Here is a 20,178-nt window from a genome sequence, read left to right on the forward strand (position 1 = left end):
ATGAAACTTTGGATTTGTTATATTGTAAACGAGACTTTGGATTTGTTATTTATTTTTGTGAAACGAGAGATGAAACTTTGGAGATTTGTTATATTGTAAACGAGACTTTGGATTTGTTATATTGTAAACGAGAGATGAAACTTTGGATTTGATATATTCTTTCTCGCTGTAGTTGCATAAATAACGGTACTTGTAATATCTTTGCTAATTGAATTCAAAATTCATGATAAAACAAGATGGTTATTCAAAATCCATGATAACATGGTTACATTGAACCCAATGTAACACAAGATGGTTACATTGAACCCAAGGAAGATAGAATGGGTCTGTTTTCATATGGGTTCAGTAATTAAACCATCTAACCATAGACATGGCCCTACTCCATTTTTGCTGAAATAGCCATAGACATCCATTTTTGCTGAAATAGCCATAAACATGGTCCTACTCCATGTACCATAATTATCCTCAATGACCATAATTATCCTCAATGAGAGGTTGAGACACCAACATTAGGTTCCATAATTATCCTCAATGACCATAATTATCCTCAATGAGAGGTTGAGACACCAACATTAGGTTTATCTGAATGTAATAAGGATTAAGGTTTATCTGAATGTAATAAGGATTGGACATCACTAAGGATTGGACATCACCTGGGCAGGATTAGACATCACCGAACGGCTCATTTTTACTCCTTCTGGTATGGATATGAAGGACTCATTTTTGCTCCTTCGTTGTTCATGCTTTAAAAAGCTCTGCTTCAAAGCTCTGTCGTCGTTGTTCATGCTTAAAAGCTCTAACCATATTAGAAGAGCATCACGAGGGAACAAGAGTGGCGATGAAAAAGAATACTTGAAGTTTTTTATTTGTTAATTAATTTGAACGAGCTTAAAAATATATATATAATTAACGTCTACAACGTTAACGTCTACAAGCTTTCTTTCTTTCCATTATCAAATGAAGGAAGCTTTCTTTCCATATGATAATGAAGAGATAATGAAGGATTGACGGAGGTGAAGGAGATAATGTCATGAACTTATAATGTTCAGCTCTTGGCAAAGCACGAACTGACGTTTTCTCCTTTTGCCGATACGTTGGGGAGGAGAACAGCCGGAACACGGTATCGGCCTGCCCCCACGACGCTCAGCGGCGCCCGGAAACGACGATTTCCGCAACGATCCCCCAAGAAATCATGACCCTTCAAGCCGATTAAAACTACAGCATTTGCACATACAATCGCCATATACGAAGATAACTCGCATTCCATTATTTTTTCAGCAAGCAAGCAACTACACAGAGGATCGACCAAGAAAAGCAAGCCAAATCCATCGTCAGATTCACATTCATCTGGTCTACATCCCCATTGAACAGACAGAAATAAAAGGAAAAAACACCAACTTCAGCATTGTCATCAGCAATATAACACAAAGCATGTCAACACAACGTTCGACGCCTACAGAAACATCTGAAGAGACACGCCTAATTATTCACGACGACCAGCTAGATACGAAGTTGAGCATGGAAGGTGGTGCCCCCTCATCTGTGCTCAACTATAAGAACCCCCCGTCCCGTACCCGGTACGCGCAGGGCCATGAGCAGCAGGAGCGGTGCCGGTACCCGTCGTCAGTCCCGCGGACTCCGTTGCCATCGATGCCCCCGTTGCCGCCCCGTGATGCTGGCCGGGCACCGCGCTAAGCCCCGTCGGGTGGCCCACCACACCCGTGCCGGTCCTCGCGCGGCTGGCCTCCTTCTCTGCCGCGTGCTGCGCCTCGGCGTCCTGCTTCTCCATCTCCGCCCTGCTTATCCTCTCCTCCTTCTTCTCCGTCGCCATCTCCTTCTTCAACGGATCACTAGTCGTCATCCTCTCCGCCTAATCACCCAAGGACAGCCATGATCACAATCATTAACGAAGTATAAAAGCACATTAAGGAAGAGAAAAGAAGAAGGGGTTACTTTCTCTTGGATGGTGGCCTTGGTTTTGTCCATCCCAGACTTGGCCGACGCCGCGGTGTCTTTCATGGTTTCCTTGGCGGAAGCCGCCGCACTCTTCCCTGTCTGCATGGCTTCTCCTGTCGCCGGCCGGAACGAGAGACGAACCAACCACAACACTGATCGAACAGATGAAAATACTTGACAAACCGCGCTAGAGTTGTACCCTGCAGTGATTGGAATGAGAGAGCCGTGAAAATTACATACATATATATAGAATATCATTACATTGGTAATGAGAGGTCGTGAAGACACGTAGCAGAGTACGTGGTGAAAGTTGCCGCAGCATGCTGCTTCCTTTAACGTGTTGTGTGCTGAGTGAATCTGAACGACAGGGCAGAGAAAGAGGAGCGATTGAAGATGACACGTTGATCGATCAGGTTTGGCTGGCAACTCCACAGAGGGGAAAATCATGGCGGCCCTTCTCTCCACACCTGCCGTTGCTCCTACCTCGTTCCCTCTCTCTGCTTTTCCATTCGCGGCTCTTCACAATTTGCACTGTTCTACTGTATTATGTACTGGCAGGGGTGAACAAATTAAGCACTGTTTGCTTTGCTTTTGCAGAAATCTTGACTAAACCTGAGTAACCTCAACTCAACATATCTGACTAACCAATCAAGCTGAACTAGAAAAGCTCGAGCTGACATTTTCTGCATGTGAAATCGAGCATTTGAAGGATAAGAGACTAAACTTGCTCAATTCCAGATAACTTTCTTAAAATGTCAAACTTTAAGTTTTGAAACTATGAGTCGAAAATATTCATTATATTTTAATTTTAAGAATTCATATTTAAAGGGTGGGAGGTTTTGACTTCATATTCATGAAATAAAAATATATGGAAGAATGACAGTCATCTTCCAAGCAAGAAATCTTAGCTTTGATAAAATCAGGTATCTACAATCATAGAATCTTAAATTTCATTCTCATATAGAGGCATTCATATGCCTTCAAAAAACACGGAAAACAAGTTCAATTTTCAATTTTTTTTTTTTCATTTGGCTGCTTGAATTGAGAAATACATACTACTAAATGGGCATACACGTGCATGGGTAAACGTTTCTGTACGTTTGGGAAAAAAACAACTGCAAGAAGTTGAGTGTCCTAGGAATCCTTGCTCTTCCTGTGTGGTGTAAGCACCCCAAACTTGTACAAATTTTCTAAATTTATTTCAAAATCATTTTCTAGACCTGTCCCAGATTTTCAAAGCATTTTGAATGAATTGGCTTCGCTATATCCCATTTTGCTGGATAGTGGGAGTCCAAACTCCGGATCCAAACGTGAGGATTAAACCTAAATCTTAGGCAAATCTAGGGACTAAGTTTAAATTTGAGAACTAAAACTAGGACTTAAACACAAATATCAATTTCAATTTTAGATCCAAATCTTGGGTCATTTTATAGGTTTAAAATTGAAACTAAATTGAAACCAACGCTTGAAATATAGATCCAAAATATAGGTCCAAATAGGGAAAACTAGATCCAATCCAAGAACTAACGTGTATGTCTAAATTACTGGATCCATGGATAAAGCCGAGATCCAGAATAGCAATTTTTGGATCATTTCCAAGATCCAAAATCAAAATGGATCCATGTTCCCGAACATCAAATCAATTTTAAATTGTTTTCTTAATATTTATTTACAATCCAAAAATTGAATTCTCTAGATCCAAATACAAGACGTTATTCATGCTTGAATCTGGGACCCAAAATATCAAATTCTATGTGGAAGTTACTTTGGATTCGAAATCCAAAATGGAAATTCAAATCTAGAATCAAGACATATTTGGAATCCAAAAACTAAAACTGGAACAGAAAGTCAATCTTGTTTTTTTAAATGTAGAACTCAAAAACTAAAATTTTGGATGAAAAGAATTTGAGGTCTCACTCTTAGAATCTGAATAGGATTTTTCGAATTAGAATACTACAATATATAATGGGCAACCAAGCCAATAAATGGTTGGCGGTCCGTTCTAGCTGACCCAGCAGATTGACCCAACCAACCTGCCCCAAACGGGGGCTACAGCACGGTGTGGTCTCAATGACCAGGCATGTATAATTCTAATAACAGTCCATTCGTTGGGTTAGCATGCCAAGATTGGCATAGGCCAAGACATTTTTATAGGGGAATCAAGATAATTCATCAAGATTTCAAAAGATTCACTGTTTGAATTGATCAACGAACATATGCAACAATGGCGTTATCCATGATCAATTTTTGTTTCCCAAGTATTATAATCACAACAATATCTCTCAACTAATTGGCTCAGCACCAATAATATATCTCCTGGAATTTTCATCCAATTAGAGAGAAGAATTTGCCAAGATATTCCAAGCCTCCTACTGGCTGGATCATTGGTCCATGGATAAGATGGACAGACAATCTCTTGCATGGGGTGCCATTTTGCTTGTGGGAAGTCTCTCACCACATATGGTGAGAGAACTCTATAAATCCCTATGGCAGCACACGAGCCTAGTCAAGCTTGGGTTCGAGCTCAACTCAATTTAGAAAGTTTAAGCTCAAACTTGACTCGAATTCGAGTCAAGCTCAATAGAATAGGTTCGAGCTCGACTCAACAATACAACATCAAAATTGAGCTTGACTTGTTTCATTCGTGTTAAGCATGTCTCATTTGTTGTAACTCGTTTAGTTGCTATTGATTTAACTATTCACTCATTATAATTTAACATTGATTATATAGTCCAGTTGAGTTGAGTTGGGTTTAAACGAGTCAAGTTCTTACAACTCGAGCTCAATACATTTAATATTTCAAACATAAATTTGAACTCGAGCTGACTTGTTTATAAATGAGTCGAGCTCAAGTTGAGTTTGGATGAGCGAGTTTCAGTTGAGCTCGAGCTAACTCAATTCGTTGTGCAGCCCTATAAATCCTGTTTGAACCTCAAAGGGGAGAGGCTATGACAGACCCTTAAACTTCATTTGCTCTCTCAAACTCCCTGTTTCTTTCCCCAAACGTCCCCCTTTCCATATTTCAGGTACCCTCTTATTCACTCTAACATCTCCCCTTCTCGTTTGAAAGAAGTCGGCTCTCGGATGTTCCTCTTGGATTCTCACCATTGAACAGGAAGACTTGGTGAGATCCCAGGCCAGGGGACCATTATTTCTTCTTTATGAATGTTTCTCAAGTATATTCTTAAATGCTTTCCTACCATCTACATGTGAATGGAATGCATGAACTGTTGAGTCTTTGAGTTGAAAATATACCAAGAGTGCATGGTTTAGGTGGTGGAATGGGATTTTATTTCTTATTTGAGAAGGTAGGGCATTGTCCAACCCTAAGGCTAGACAATGAGTCGAACCAGATCATGCTCGCCTGGAATTCGCTCATCAAATTTCGACTTGAACTTGACTTGTTTACAAACAAGTCGAGCTCCAGTTTAAATGTATGCTCGAAATGTTAATCGAGTCAAGTGTAAATTTGAGTTGTAAGAACTCGATTAGTTTTCGGTTCGGCTCCACTACATAATGAATGCTAAAATATAATGAGAGAATAGTTAAAGAATAGCAACTAAATAAGTTCATCTAGTTAAACGAGTTAAAAGAAACAAGATATGTTTAACATAAATGAGTTAAATGAGTCGAATTCGAGCTTGACATTATATTATTGAATCGAGCTCAAGCTTGTTCTATTGAAACCAACTCGAGTTTTATTACGAGCAAGTTTTTTGAGTCAAGTCAAGCTCGAGCTGGCCCCACTTGAGTTCAACTCGGCTGGTGTACAGTGCTATCCAACGAAAATGTACATGTTAAAATGCATGGATTTCAAAACATCAAACCAGCGATAGTGAGCAGCTCTATGGACGGCAATAGCCACTCCTCTCTCTCTCTCTCTCTCTCTCTCTCTCCCAGCGACCTCCTCCAGCTCTCTCTCGCTCGGGCGGGCGGTCTCCTCCGGCCCCTCGGGCGACCTCCCCCGGTGACCTCCTCCGGCCCCTCAGGCAACCTCCTCCGGCCCTCTCTCGCCCGGGCTGGCGGTCTCCTCCCGTCAGGCGGTCTCCTCCGGGCCCCTCAGCGACCTCCTTGGGCGACCTGCTCGGGTGACCTCCTCGGGCGACCTCCTCGGGCGTTCACCTCTGGCTCCTCTAGATCCTCGGGTGGACTCCTCTGGCCCCTCGGGTGGACAATTCACCCATCCGTTCAATGCCCTGAGCAGCCTCCCGCACCCCCCTGGCGCCCGACCGTCGTCCTCCTGCACCCCCCCTTGGCACCCTGAGCAGCTCCTCTCCCCAAGCGAGACCGGTGCCCTCCCGCACGGCGTCCTTCTTTCCCCGAGCAATGCAGCTCTTCCCCCTGCCCTCTGTGTCGCTTGGGGCGTGCTGGAGCCGTGGGGCGTCTCTCCCTACACTTAGAGCGAGCTGCACAGTAACTGTTTGTTGAATAGCCTGTGAGAAACAAGTTCCTTTTTCCTTTACTCTTGCACTGTGGGGGGTGTCATGGCAACCCTTCCTCCTCCCCCGCCTTTGCGACCGCCCTTGGGGGCTTGGGTTGGGGGTCCTAGTCTTTGTGGTATCAGGCCGGGTAACCCCCTCCCCTCTTAATCGCTTGCTTTGTCGTGCAGCAATCGGTTTTCTTTGCTCGCCTGATGGAGTCCGTCAAGCTAGGGTATTGTCTTTCAGTTGGCAGTCTACTATCTTCAATTGCGTTTTCGCCGGCACACTTCAGCTGAGAGATGCTCGCGGACTCCTCCAGGCCTTCCTCCCACCCGCGTGTTGTTGTTTTCTCCTTTTGCAAATGGGTGATTGTTCCTTGCGGCCGAGCCTCCCCAAGGTGGTCTCCGTTGGTAGGCCAGCCCCCTCACCGTGGTGTGTCCCCTCTTCTCGGCGTGCTTCGAGGCTTCGTCACCTTCTTCGGTCTGTCGCTTCTATCCGCGTCAGATGGGGCCAGTGATGGTGTCAGAGGTGTGCTTCCTTGAACGGCCGCCGGGCCGTCACGTGTTCTCGATGCCGTTTTCCTGCTTGTCAGAATGATCGTCGCCTTTTTGCTCAGCGGCATGGTTTTGCAGCGGTCACTTCTTCCTTCTGGGTCCAAGTTCCTCTGCAAGTTGTTCAGCGGTCACCTTCTTTGGACGAGAGCTCTATGTTCTTTGGCTCTATCAGGCTTCCTTGGCCTGAGCCTGCTTGTCCTGGTACGCGGGGTCCACCTTTTTCGGTACAGGTTCCGCAGGTTTTCAGCCCAGGTGATCCGCCGCACCAGTGCTCTTCAGTGGTAGAGCTACCGCCTTCTCAGCTTCCGCCCTTGCTTCCCTCACCGCTGGCGCCAAACCTCTCCTCAGCGAAGGAGTCTAGCCTGCTCTCTGCCACGCTCCTCTGAGGTACCCTGCTCGCCCTTTCCATTTCCTGCTTTGCGAGTTGGGGCTCCACGCGAGTCCACCTCGGGATGCCCCGACCCGATGCTGGTTGCTGCTCAGTCTCACCTTGGCGACGTCTGGTCGTCCGCACCGTCTCTTTCGGCTGCCCGCCCGTCGGCAGGGGGTCGCACCCTTGAGGCTGCTGTTGTTGCTTGCTCTCGTCCGACTGCGGCCTGCGTTGTCTTGGCATCTGGCGTCTCGGCACCCCCAGTCAGGCGTTCTCCCTCTGTTGCCTGTACGTTGCTTTTACCTTGGTTACTGGCCCCCCTATGCCCCCCTTACACCCAGGACCTCCTCCTTTACCTATCTGCCTTGGGTTTTTTCTGTTTCTTTTGACAGTAGCTTTAGCTCTCACTGGTCTTCCCTGCATATTCTACTCCCTAGACTCAGTCGCGGCTCACCTCAAAACCTCGCCTACCTGCCTCTCCCACCGGTTAGCCCTGCCCTCCCCCGCATCCCTTATGTTGGCTCTTTTTCCCCTACCCTGCGGTCTGAGTTTGCGTTCACCTCTGCCCCCTCGTCCTCCCCTGTTCAGTTGTCTGGCCCCACCACGAGTCCTGTGGGTCGTCACTCCCAGCCCGATAGGTTGCCACCTGTTGCCCCTTGTTGGATATTGAGTTGGGCATTTCCCTCCCGGATGCGCTTGACGCTCTTAAGGTCTCTCTTGCGCCGGAGCAACTTGATTTGTTGCGCTCCTCTTTTGTTGCCACTATGGCACCGGCCTCCTGCTCCAGCCTGGCCAGGTTGCGGCGGGAGTTGCGTAGGATTGGGGCTTCCGCAGCCTCCATCCTCCCCCCTGGTGCCGCCAGGGCGGCCAGACGTTCGTCGCTTCACGTGGTTTCCCCATGAGGGTTGCATGTTGGAATGTGCGGGGCCTCAGTGCCCGTTATCGGCGTAGGTATCTCTCTTCTTGGATCCGTCAGCATGGACATTCGGTGCTTATCGTGGTTGAGACCAAGATGTCTGTCATCTCTCATGCTTGTGTTCGTACTTTGTTGCGTCAACCGTCCTTTGGGTTCCTTCCAGTTTGTGGAGCAGCTGGCGGCATCCTGCTGGCTTGGTCTCCACCCCTTACGGGGGTTGTTGTGCATGTCGGTAGGTACTCTATCTCTGCTTCTCTCAGCGGATTCTGGCCTAATGGTCCGGTCTTGGTTACTGCGGTTTATGGCCCTTGCGTTGGGGTTTTGCGTGGGCAGCTGTGGGCTGAGCTGCAGCAGGTTCGCCAGCTTGCAGCTTCCCCAGCTTGCAGCTTCCCCTTGGCTTCTGGCAGGAGACTTCAACTGTTTGCTTAGCCCTGCTGACTCATCCTCCCCTGTCACTTCTGGTCCGTCTATGTCTGCTTTTCGATCGTTCGTTGATGAGTTCGGTCTTTTTGACGTGTCTTCGACTAACGGTACGTTTACTTGGTCTAATAATAGGAACCCTTCGATCCTTCGTAGGTTGGACCGTATCTTCCTCTCGCTTGAGTTGTTCTCTGTTTTTCCTTCATCCTCTTTGGTTCTTAGTCCGAGGCACCTGTCTGATCACGCTCCGCTGTCCTTTCCCTTCTTCGAGGTAGGGCTGGTATCGGGCACGCCAAGTTTCATTTTGAACTTTGGTGGCTTCGTGATTAATCCTTTGTAGCTACCATCCCTAATTGGTGGGCTCGTGCAGTCAATGGTAGGTGGGCTGCTTTCAGGCTCTCACGGAAGTTGCACTCCATCAGGAGGGAGGCGCTCGCCTGAAAGCGCATTTTCTGGAGCAGCAAATTTTTGGAAGTGGCCGATTGGGATGACTTGTCCCTCCAGGCCTCTGATAATGTTTCTGCGGATCAGTCTTCTCGTCTCCTTTGTCTGCAGTGTCTTGCCCAGGAGTGGCGGATTAGGGAGTCTATCCACTGGCAGCAACGCTCTAGGCTGGGTTGGCTCGCGCATGGGGACCAAAACTCTAGATTCTTCCACTTGGCCGTCTCTTAGAGGCGCCGTCAGACGTTGCTCCAGTCCATGGGTATCGGGGGTAGGGTTTTTCTTGGCGATGACATCCTCCCGGCCCTGAGCGCTCATTTTTAGGATTTCTACTCTAAACCTCTTCGCTTTCGTGCCACGCTGCCGGATTTTCACCTCTCCTCTCTCTTTGTCTCTTGTGCGATTGCTCTTGAGCGGCCCTTCCAACACCAAGAGATCAAGAACGCGGTTTGGGCCCTTGGCTCTGGTAAGGCACCCAGCATTGATGGTTTCCCTGTCGAATTTTTTCGTACTTTTTGGGAGGTTTGTAGCGCGGATGTGTTTGTGTTTTGTGATGAGTTTGCCTCCAATTCTGTTTTCTTGAAGGAATTCAATCAAGCTACCTGGGTCCTGGTGCTTAAGCGCCCTAACCCTACGGACGTCACCCACTTTCGCCCGATCTCCATCCTAGGCACACCTTTCAAGATTATTGCTAAGTTGCTCTCTTTGCGACTTGCGCCTGTCATGTCTTCAATCATTAATCCCTTCCAGGTTGCTTTCGTCAAGGGTCGGCGTCTGCAGGATGCGGTTGTCCTAGCCAATGAGGTTGTTCACTCCCTTTACTGTCTACGGCTACCTTCATTCATCATTAAGTTGGACATCTCTAAAGCTTTTGACTCGGTTAGTTGGGAGTTCATTTCTGACCTCCTCACCCGTCTTGCGTTTGGTCCTTCGTTTAGACAATGGATCATGTCGCTTGTCACTGGGGCCCAGCTTGCGGTCTCCTTCAATGGGAAGTGTGGCGATTTCTTCTGTCTCGAGCGTAGCTTCCGTCAAGGTTGCCCGTTATCGCCCTTGCTTTTCAACTTGGTTGCTGAGAGCTTTTCTGCGTTTTTCCATCACGCAACGGTCGTTGGCTTCCTCACACCTCATTCGCTCTCCCACTTACCGTCCTTCTCCACCATTCAGTATGCTGATGATTTTCTCCTGTTAGGCAGTGCTTCCCGCCAGCAGATTGTGAGAACGTGGCTCATCCTTCGGGTCTTTGAGCTCTTCTCGGGTCTTTCTATCAATTCTGCCAAGTGTCACCTTTCCCTCATTCACGCGGATCCGGGCACGGTACTTCTCGTGGAAGCTTGCTTTGGGTGTAAGGCTACTAGCCTGCCCATGGACTATTTGAGGCTTCAGATTACGTTGTCGCCTCCTGCTCCTTCTTTTTGGGATGGGGTGAAGCAGAAGCTTACTGATCGCCTTTAGTGTTGGCAGGAAAAGCTGCTTTCTCTCCCAGGTCGGATTACTCTGGCTAAGCACTGCCTTGCGTCGGTCTTTCTCCATGCTTTGTCTGTCTTTCGGCCTCCTGTGGCGGTTTTGCGTAGGTTTGATAAGTTTATTCGTAAGTTTGTTTGGGATGGTGATCGACCTTCAGATCGCCTTGCGCATTGGGATGTGGTTGTCTTTTCGCGTCTTCTTGGGGGTGTTGGGGTTACCAACCTTAGTCGGGCTTGCGAGTCTTCCCTGTGTTCTTCGTGGTGGCGGTTAGCAACTGAACATTCTCCCATCACTCAATTCATTAGTTCAAAATTCGACCTGCCTTCCCTTAGCGTATGGCATAGTTCTATCTCTCACACCTCCTCCTCTCACTTTTGGTCTGACATGCTTTCTGTCATTCTTTTTTTCCTCCGCCTTGCTGACCTCTCATCGTCCACATCCCCATCTTGGCCCCTTTCACCTACCCGTGAGTTCACTTTTTCTTCTTGCTACATGGCCTCCTTTGGTCCTTCTGTCGCGTCACTCCCCCCCTCCCCCCCCCCCCCCCGGGTCTCTTTGGTCTCTTGGCTCATCTCCTCGTGCCATTGCTTTTGTTTGGCTACTTTTGACTGGCCATATCAACACTTTTGATCACTAACAGCGCTTTGGCATCAGTTTGGCTAACCAGTGTCCCCTATGTCTTGTTGCGACTGAGTCTCGGGTCCACCTTTTTACTTCTGGTCTTTTTTTCTCTAGTGTCATTGCTTGTACTTGGCCTTCCCTTGTTAGTAATCTTCCTAACCCACCATCCATTCGCTTCCTGGGGTCATGTCTGGAGGCCGTGGCTCATTTCAGCTTGGTGGCGCATTTGGGTGGAGCGCAACAACAGGGTCTTCAGGGGCACCTTCTCTTCGCTAGATTCTGTGGCTCGTTTTGTGCAAAGGGATGTCCAATTTGCCATTCGGTTAAAGCGCCGCCACCTGTCTGCGGTTGGGTGACTGTGTCACTTCGTCTTTTTCCCTTCTCTCTTATTTTTCTGTGCATTGTATTGTATATTTCTTCTTCCTACTTGTGTTTTTTGCGGTATGTTTTTTTTTTCGGATTGTTTTTCTATTTATGGGACCTCTTGTCCTCAAATTTTGTTATATATTCTCATTTTATCGGCACTCCTCTCTCTCTCTCTTTATATATATCTCTATCTCTCTCTCTCTCTCTCTCTCTCTCTCTATATATATATATATATATATATATATATATATATATATATATATATATATATATATATATATACTTCTGCTGCTTTTTTTTCTTGTTTTCCTTGATTCCTTAAGTGTGATTCCTTAAGTGTCAATGAGGGGCTCCCCCATCTCCAATAAACCACTCCTCTCTCTCTCTCTCTCTCTCTCTCTCTCTCTCTGTTGACGTCGGCTCCATCGCCGACATTTTTTTCCTTTGTTTCCCTAAAGGCATGGATATATGAGGGGCTCTTTGCTTCTACAATTTCTTTTACTAATTTGAGATTGGGAATTGGCTACTCTGATGGTCACTTGTTCGTCATGGCAATGAATCAGGGAGGGCGACCATCGATTTTCTGGATCGTTCAGAAAGTAGGTAAACTAACAATAGTGAATGTATTATAGTATTTGATCATTGTTGATTAGTATTTGAGGACGATGCTTTTGGTTGGACTTGTTCATTGCACACCAAATGTTCGAGAAAATGCCTGACTGAAAAAAGTTGAAGAATTGAGGTGACCTGTATTGCCTGCAGATGAAGAATTGAAATGTGAAAAAAAGATGAACAACCCAAAGTTCCAAACTATGTGAAAAGTGGAAGCAGTTGGAAATGTTGATTGCCTAGTAAAAAAATCAAGTCCGTTACTCCACCTTTTAATTGCATTCTCCCACAGAGATACTTAACAAGGTATACTAGAAAAGAAAGGTCCCCATCTGCCAATTTCTTGACAAGTTTTTATCTGTTGATTATAGATGTACAATTCCACAATAGTTGATTGCAGAACTAAGTTGCGATTGCATGGGAGTTATTTTGTCTTAGAGAATACAAAAAAAATATAGTTTTTTATTGATTAAGGGTCATTGGCATATTTTTCAACATTTACATATTTGACGAAATATTGGCTTTATTGTAGCAATTTTCATCCATTGGAAAGGAAGAAATATTGACTTCAAAGCTGTGGCGATTGATTAGAGTAATAGGAGCAGGAAGGAGTAAAGGGAAAATCATGGCCTTTTTCTTTTTCTTTTTTTTTTTTGTAATTCAGAAGGAATTCAATTCATGGCCGCCCCTGTTTGGGAGTAAATCTTAGAAACATTATTATTGCCTCTTTGTTTCCGCAGGAATAAAAAAAATGTGATTTAACCTCATAATTAGTGATGGCCAAAAGAAGAAGGTATTTGTTGGTCCCCTAATTGCACATGCATGTTTTTAGGTGCCAATGTTTGTAACTGGATGTGCAGTGGGAGAAAATCGTTGCTCAAAAGCTCTTTTCAGTCATTCAATGGTTGATCAATTTAAATAAGCCTACGCATGTAAATTGGCTTGATCATTTAGTTACAAAATTCAACCAATTCTAGTATCAGATTATGCTTTCTACAAAAATTGACTGTTACCACATCATCCATGTAGGTCCCCGTAGAGGCCAATAGAAATACTTGTGAAAAAAGTGAGAAAGGAATAATTTTAAACAAGCTATATACATATAAATCCATTATATTGATTTAAAAAAAGAATCTGTATACTTTTCAATCACAATGTAGGTAGAAGAATAAAAATGAAAGGGCATCATTAGTTTAAGATGTGCATCTTCCAACAACCCACTACCAAAAAATTGGAAAATTTTAATTTTGTGGAACTCACTACACTTATGTTTAGCTTATAGTAAGCATATTGGGACCATTGAAGATATACAGTAAAGACAAAAAAAATTGAGCTACCATAGGTAAGAAACAAACTCAGAACACATTTTTAAAGGAATAGCCTTTAAGATCATTCTTAGGGTCTGTTTGACTAGGTGGAATTATACTGTATATATGGAACTTTAATTCAAATTTTCTAAAAAGTTTCATATGAAACAAACACAGAACTTTAGTTCTGGGAGTTTAGGGGAAGATATGAAACTTCAATACCAGCGTTAAAGTTTCACCTAAATAGTTCCCTTGTCCTTCCCCTTCCATGCATCTCTTCTTAATGAGGTGGTATTTTAGTTCCATCGTAAACAAACATGAAATTAAAGACCTGAAACAAAAGTTTCAGTCCATCAAACAAAATGGGCATGGAAGTGGTACAAAACTTCTATAAAAATGTACCTGGTACTAAATGCCCAACAATTTAATGTCTGGGTATTTGGTTCAGCTATTCAGACGGGCCCTTAAGGTCAGCTAGCTTCACATATGTCATGTACTCCTCCAGCATGAGAGGTGGGAGCTGCTATCTTCTGGTTGAGGTTGTTGTTGTGCCAATCACTTGAAATCGTTGCAGTAGTGCTTGGAATCTTCTACAAGTGCATCGTATGTGCTGCATTTATGCTGCTTAACCTATGGTGCAAAGAAAAGGATAAATAGGCAATTGAAGAGGAAACAGGAAGGCAACCTTTCAAGAATGTCATGGCCGAAAGAAAGAGAAGGAAGAGGGTGAGTGATAGCCTCTCCATGCTTATAGATATGTTCTTCTAAGAATTGGCAAGGTTAAGAAAAGATCATTAAGGTACAAACATGATTCCAATGAATTTAGTCTCTTTGAGTTAGCATGTCCAAGAGCAGTCAAAAATTCAAATTCCCATTGACCAAACAAGGTCATAGCAAGAGTTTACAAAACTTTCGTTGGTCAAGAAGGATCCTAGTATGAATCTCACAAAATGAAAGACATGAGCATAATGTTAGACTTCTTAGACTTATTTCCTTTATTGCAGATGTTGTTTTAGATCTTATAGAAACTCCAAGAGTATAAATTTAGTCGATCAAAAATTAAAATCTTACATATTCATATGCATTAAGCAAAGAGCATAAGATGACTAAAGTATTGTCGCTGAACAACGAGAAAACTTTTATGTTTGAAAGAGTAAACATACTGGATCGCAAAGGCTTGTTAGCTAGAAAATAGTGTTAGTAAGCTCAAAGGATAAAAAAGAGGCTCCAACCTGAAATGGGAAGAAAGTCGCACAAAATCCAATCATGGGAGACAAGCTTCCATTTTTCTTTCAGGAGTTTCAGCAACTACTTGGCTTGCAGATGGACCAAGATTCATCTTCCTTCTCTAGTCACAAAATCATGTACGTGGGATGTTATCTAGAGAAACTTTTTGGGTGGCCGTAATTCATGTCCAAATGATGAACAATGAATTTAAATAATTGAACTCATAACAAGGATCCTGATACCTACAAAAGAAAGTCTCTTTTCCTTCATTAAATTTTGTTTCATCCTAAACTATTATCAGAAACGAAAAAGAATGGGGCTGCCGGAGAGCAGCCGTCTTCTATACAGAATGTGTGTGTGTGTGTGTGTCTGTGAGAGAGAGAGAGAGAGAGAGCGAATGAGATAGGGACAGAGAGAAGGGTGAGGGGTGAGAAGATCTTAGGAAGGGAGAGCGTGAGAGCGGGTGGAAGGAGAAAGTGAGGAAGGGGGGAAAAGAGAGAGCACGGGCAGAACACCCCCACCCCAGTTTTAAAATCTCGACCGACAGATTAAAATCAGAACGGACGGTGATCCACCTGCTCGTGAGATCCGTGGCTTATAGCCACTTGTTACACCCGGCTCTCTCTCTCTCTCTCTCTTCGTATATATATATATATATATATATATATGATTTGCTATAAGTAGCCTTTAATATAATAGCTCCATGATTTAAAAAATTATGGAATTTTAAGCAGATTGTATTTTGCCTTCAAGTAGAATTTGATAAATTCCATAGAAGAAAACAAACAAAATTTCAAATTCTATGAAATTTTATCAAAATTTTAGAAGGGATATTTTTTTTTTCCATATTATGGAATCCTTTGCCTTTTAGGTCAATAACTGCTTTTCAGGTTCTTCTAACTTTCAGATGATCCTACATTATTGTTATACGCATATTGTGCGTTCGTGGCCAGACATATGAACTTTCTAATTGATCCATAAGGTATTTTCTTTATGTTATTAATCTCATTTTAGTCTTCATTGATGTACATCATATATCCCCGACATCTACATTGCCGCACCCAAGACAATCACTGACATTAGAGAGAGGAGTACACTCAATAATAATATACTGAATCCACACAGATTCATTAGGTCTACCTTTGCCCATTCTTGTCTAAATGATAGTCCTGCACATTGACTGGCTCAGGAAGACGCCTTCTCGGCAACTCACCCTCCATCCATCTCCAATTGTCAAACCAAAATTAATTTAGCTTTATCTCCACTCCCTACCTACCATCTAATGAAATGTCTACCTCATCCCAACCCCTTCAAGACATTTCTCAGCCGTTCTCTTCCAAGTCCATAAACCGTTGCCTTGAAGATACTTTGTCTTCAAAACCAATGACAGGAAAGAGGTGATTATTTTTAGTGTTAAGAAGACCATACATGATTTATTAAAAACCCATAAGTTCCTAAATCTCCCACCACCTTCTTCAATAGGATGACACGTGGTCTGCCAACCAAATGTAATCGTCATATTCTATTTTGCGCACTGGATAGAAATCTCGAGTATTCGCTACTCACGGCAGCAATCACTGTATTTGGAAGTCTGAAACATGACATCCAATAACTAATGAAGTTGTCCAGGACAAAGTTGATCAAACATGCTTTCCTTGAGAATTATAGACAAAAGTTTGATTTCAAGATGTCCCATCACTTTTGATTTAGATGGTTCAAAATATTGAACCCAGAGTCTAAAAATTAAGGGTGTGAAAAAGAAAGAGAGCAATCAAAGATTAATGTGGTTCGGTGTGAACTCACACCTACATCCACTAGAAAATTAACTATCGATAGACCTTGCCTTCCTCAACATTTATACTTTTTGTTGCAACTATCACCATTATTTTCACCTCAATAATATTGGATTTACAACCATTATTTCCATGTTTATCCTTTTGATTTATAGTTGTGCCCATACATTCCTTATATTTTCTATCAACAGATTTGGAATGTGATATGTTAGCTGTAACCGACGGATTCTCATCCTAATTTGTAGCTCCTCCTCTGCTGCTTTGGGTATCAGCCCCCCTTAAACTGGGCGGTAGCATGGAAATCCCGAGTTTGCTCCTTAGATGTTCAAAGGTGGTGAGAAGGCCAATGGCGAATTTTTTTTCTAAGAAAATGATAATCTAACTCCACATGCTTTATCTTTAAATGAACAACCCTTCCATTCCTGGAGAGCAGACATGCTATCACAGTATAAAAATAGGTAGATCAGCTAAGTAAAGTTCAACATGTTTGAGAACATAAGAGATCTATGTAAGTTCAGCGACAGTAGATGCCATGAATTGATACTCAGCCTCTATAGTTGACACCATGCTACAGTGGGTTGCTCCTTAGCAGTCCAATAAATACACTTAGAACCCAGATAAGTGGCAAAACCAATAGTTGAATGCCTGGTATTCTTGGCAACCAACCCAATTTGAGTCAAGTTCAATAGAGCCATGAACATGTTATAAGAGCCTTTTTGTAAGCTGAAAACAACTTGTCATTGGGGACTACATATATTGGATAAGAAAATTAACTGAGAAGGAGATGTCTGGTCTTGTAAATGTCCAATATTGTAACCCTTGGATCAAGCATCAGTACACCGTGGGATCTGCAAATGGAGCATCGTCTACTGGCGCTTTGTAATTTTGTACCAATGGTGTAATAATTGGTTTGCAAGAGAACATGTTTGCTTTCTCTAGCAAGATATACCCATATTGGCATTTGATTGAGAAAGAGCCCTCCATGCTTTTTAACAACCTCGACACCAAAAAAGTGATAAAGATAGCCCAAATCTTTCATTGAAAATTCTTTGCTCAAGTCACAAACAAATTCTTGTAATAAAATTAAACTATTGTTTGTCAGAATAATGTCATCGACATATAGGAGCAATAAGATAGTGCCTTCAGCATCATTGCAAATAAATAATGATGAATCAAAGACGTTTGAAAAGAAGCCTTTTGAAAGTAAATAAGTACGAAAACGATCATACCGTGCTTGCTGAACTTAGGAAAGCCTATAGAGTGCTTGATGAAGCTTACAAACATGATTATTGGCCACGGTAGGAGCCTCATTCAAAAGTACTACTTGTTGTAGTCTAGAGATCATTCATCTAAATCAACCACATTAATACCACCGATGAAAAATGGCAGATTGAGAAAGCCCCTGCCATTACCATTCAAATCAAAAGGGCTGTAAGATAATGGCATACCTGGCTCCCTAACATCTTTAATTAGGGCTCCTCCCTAAATCGACATGCCATTTTTTCAACTCAAAGCAATTAGTGATGTCTTGCAAAATCTTTTCTTACCATTCTTGTCCTTCTTTGGCTCCTGAACTTTAGAAACATTCTCTCCTTGCAAGATAATGGGCACCTCATCTTCCACCTAGCCTCAAAAATTATTCATCGCAAACATGTTTCCGCTAACCTTCCTTGTTAAATTACACACCAACACACCATTTTCCTCCCTCAAAGCATCTATCAACCTCTGCACACCTTTTAGAAGAATCCCTTGTATTAGGAGTAGCAGCCTCTAGGATTTCTCAGTGTTGTCTTCTAAGCACCCCTACTTCATCCAACCTTCTTTGCATTCCAACTTCAGTGCGGGGATCTTCCTTTTCCTCCTGTGACATTTTATAGCACTCAGACATATGTGTTGTTGCTCTACGGTGGAAGAAAAATTTGACTGCAGTCTCACACAACACCTCTTGATTCCAAAACTCCGCTCTATCCAATTCAATTTCGACAATCTAGGAATGAAACACCAAGGAACGTCGTCTAGCAAAACCCAATCAGAGAAGAAACTTTGTTTGGATGTTGGCCTCTAGAAATGACCCACCCAATCCCTCGGCAGCACCCCTAAAAGGCACAGCGGATGTAGGCACTTCTAGATTGGTACCATCAAAGAATCTTCTACCTGCAAGGAATCACCCACTCACCGGCAACTCGTGGCCAGAAGTGGGCCCAACAAATGACACGCCCCTTTCCTCAATATCAGATTTCAAAGATCATTCACGATAAAAGCAAAATCCGCACCTCTTGAAGATGAACCTCCCACGAAACATCTAATGGCGGTGCATTTGAAGGGAGCCTTCATCTCTTCCTCCTCTGAAACTCTAATTATGTGTTTACCATTCACCATTGTCTTCAGTAAGGGGAAAGTAACATCGGAATCCTCCTGCGGTATCGATTTCAGAAGATCAACCACGAGGGTTTCGTCGATGGTTTTCCCGGCAAAGATCGTCCATCGCCCCGTCTAGGGTTCCCTCCCGCGCATGGAGTCTCTCTCTAGAAGCACTCTTCGAAATCATTTTCATCTCATGTGCAAATGAAAACCGCATAAATTGAGGCAAAACAGCCACCTTTCTTCTTCCCCTCATTCATATTTATTGTGTTTTCCCCCTTCATGGAGATGTCTTGAGTTTTGAGATACACATTTTAGCTTTTAGTTGATCATTAACAAACTTTGTTGTCTCTCACAGCACTTGATAAGGCCTTTACATTAATTTTATTTGTTTTGTCATGTTCATTCCCAGCTTGTGGGTGATGATAGCGCTTGATATGGCCATTCTCTTTTCCACTTAGAGTTTGAAAATATGCATGAACAAGAATATTTTAGTCTAGTAAAATGAACTCAATGTCCTCAAAATAAAGAAAGAAACTTGATTAAAATGGTAAACACCTATTTCGTTAATATATATCTATTTGTGGATCAAACTTCAATTGTAATCTGCTAACTAATATGGGGGATGGATTTGCATGATCAGATTATGCAAACATTGGACTTCTCAATTGCCAATTAGTAGAGTAACTAACGAGTTTCAAACAACAACAACCAAACACACACCTACATATATATATTTATTTATATTTATATACATATATCGTGAAAGAGAGAGAGAGAGAGATGATGCTGCTGCAGGTTAATTATCATGAGCATAATTAACTATCTAAATTGATATTTTTTTTATGTATATACATATATATAATATATATAGATATTGACAAAGCGGGTGGTCTCATAGAAGATCATGATAATCATATTTGATTGTTCCCTTCGATTACCATCACAATAAATTAGTGACGAGCGATTCATTATTAAGTTAAACGGAGTGTATTCCCTGTCGCAGTCCAAAAAGTCGTCCCACCTACCAAAAAAGAATGATCTATTCTATGACAAAAACAAATTAGAAACATCGGTTTCATGCCTCCATCGAATGGAGGCAACGGTGGTGATGGATGTGAAGAATCTGTTTTCAAAATTCTACTAGCTAAAGGACTCAATGACTAGACGTTTTCCAATGTTTGGATCTAAGAAGACACCAGTCCTTTCTTGAATGTTCTTGACCTTGTCCATGCTCTAACGGCTATTTGGCTGCTGCAACGGCTAGTGGGACTAAAGTCTCGTGTTCAATAACGTCATGCTTACATTTGCACCAAGCTTTTACCTCCACAATAAGTCGTTGGAAAAAA

General features: G+C 43.1%; 1 protein-coding gene and 1 long non-coding RNA gene across 4 annotated transcripts; one reads left to right on the forward strand and one right to left on the reverse strand.

The window, feature by feature from the left end:
* Nucleotides 1–1,275: 1,275 nt before the first annotated feature.
* LOC116255397 (11 kDa late embryogenesis abundant protein-like) lies at nucleotides 1,276–19,125 on the reverse strand. Of its 3 annotated transcripts, XM_031631199.2 has the most exons (5): nucleotides 18,016–19,124; nucleotides 13,851–14,078; nucleotides 2,257–2,639; nucleotides 1,954–2,156; nucleotides 1,276–1,870 (listed from the first exon to the last, which is right to left on the reverse strand). In XM_031631199.2, the coding sequence occupies exons 3-5, from the start codon at nucleotides 2,276–2,278 to the stop codon at nucleotides 1,547–1,549; spliced, it is 549 nt and encodes a 182-aa protein (XP_031487059.1). In that variant the 5' UTR covers nucleotides 2,279–2,639; nucleotides 13,851–14,078; nucleotides 18,016–19,124; the 3' UTR covers nucleotides 1,276–1,546. The 3 variants fall into 3 exon arrangements, 2 of the variants coding, with proteins under 2 accessions (XP_031487059.1, XP_031487058.1); XM_031631198.2 differs by lacking the exons at nucleotides 2,257–2,639; nucleotides 13,851–14,078 and having other exon boundaries at nucleotides 18,742–19,125; XR_007573758.1 differs by lacking the exons at nucleotides 1,276–1,870; nucleotides 1,954–2,156; nucleotides 2,257–2,639 and adding an exon at nucleotides 13,676–13,779 and having other exon boundaries at nucleotides 14,681–19,125.
* On the forward strand, nucleotides 11,891–12,873 carry LOC116255398 (uncharacterized). Its single transcript, XR_004172852.2, has 3 exons — nucleotides 11,891–12,131; nucleotides 12,295–12,447; nucleotides 12,674–12,873. It is a non-coding gene; the product is annotated as an uncharacterized LOC116255398 (long non-coding RNA).
* Nucleotides 19,126–20,178: the final 1,053 nt, after the last annotated feature.

This window comes from Nymphaea colorata, chromosome 6, assembly GCF_008831285.2.
Source record: "Nymphaea colorata isolate Beijing-Zhang1983 chromosome 6, ASM883128v2, whole genome shotgun sequence".
NCBI classification, from domain to species: Eukaryota; Viridiplantae; Streptophyta; class Magnoliopsida; order Nymphaeales; family Nymphaeaceae; genus Nymphaea; species Nymphaea colorata.

Excerpts from the sequence above, each read along its gene's own strand:
- LOC116255397 (XM_031631198.2), bottom strand. The coding sequence starts at position 18,847 with ATGGTGAATGGTAAACACATAATTAGAGTTTCAGAGGAGGAAGAGATG. Across the intron at positions 2,157-18,741 it reads GGGAGGTTCATCTTCAAGAG|GGTACAACTCTAGCGCGGTT; the intron begins GTGCGGATTTTG and ends CAATCACTGCAG. Across the intron at positions 1,871-1,953 it reads AGGCCACCATCCAAGAGAAA|GCGGAGAGGATGACGACTAG; the intron begins GTAACCCCTTCT and ends TTGGGTGATTAG.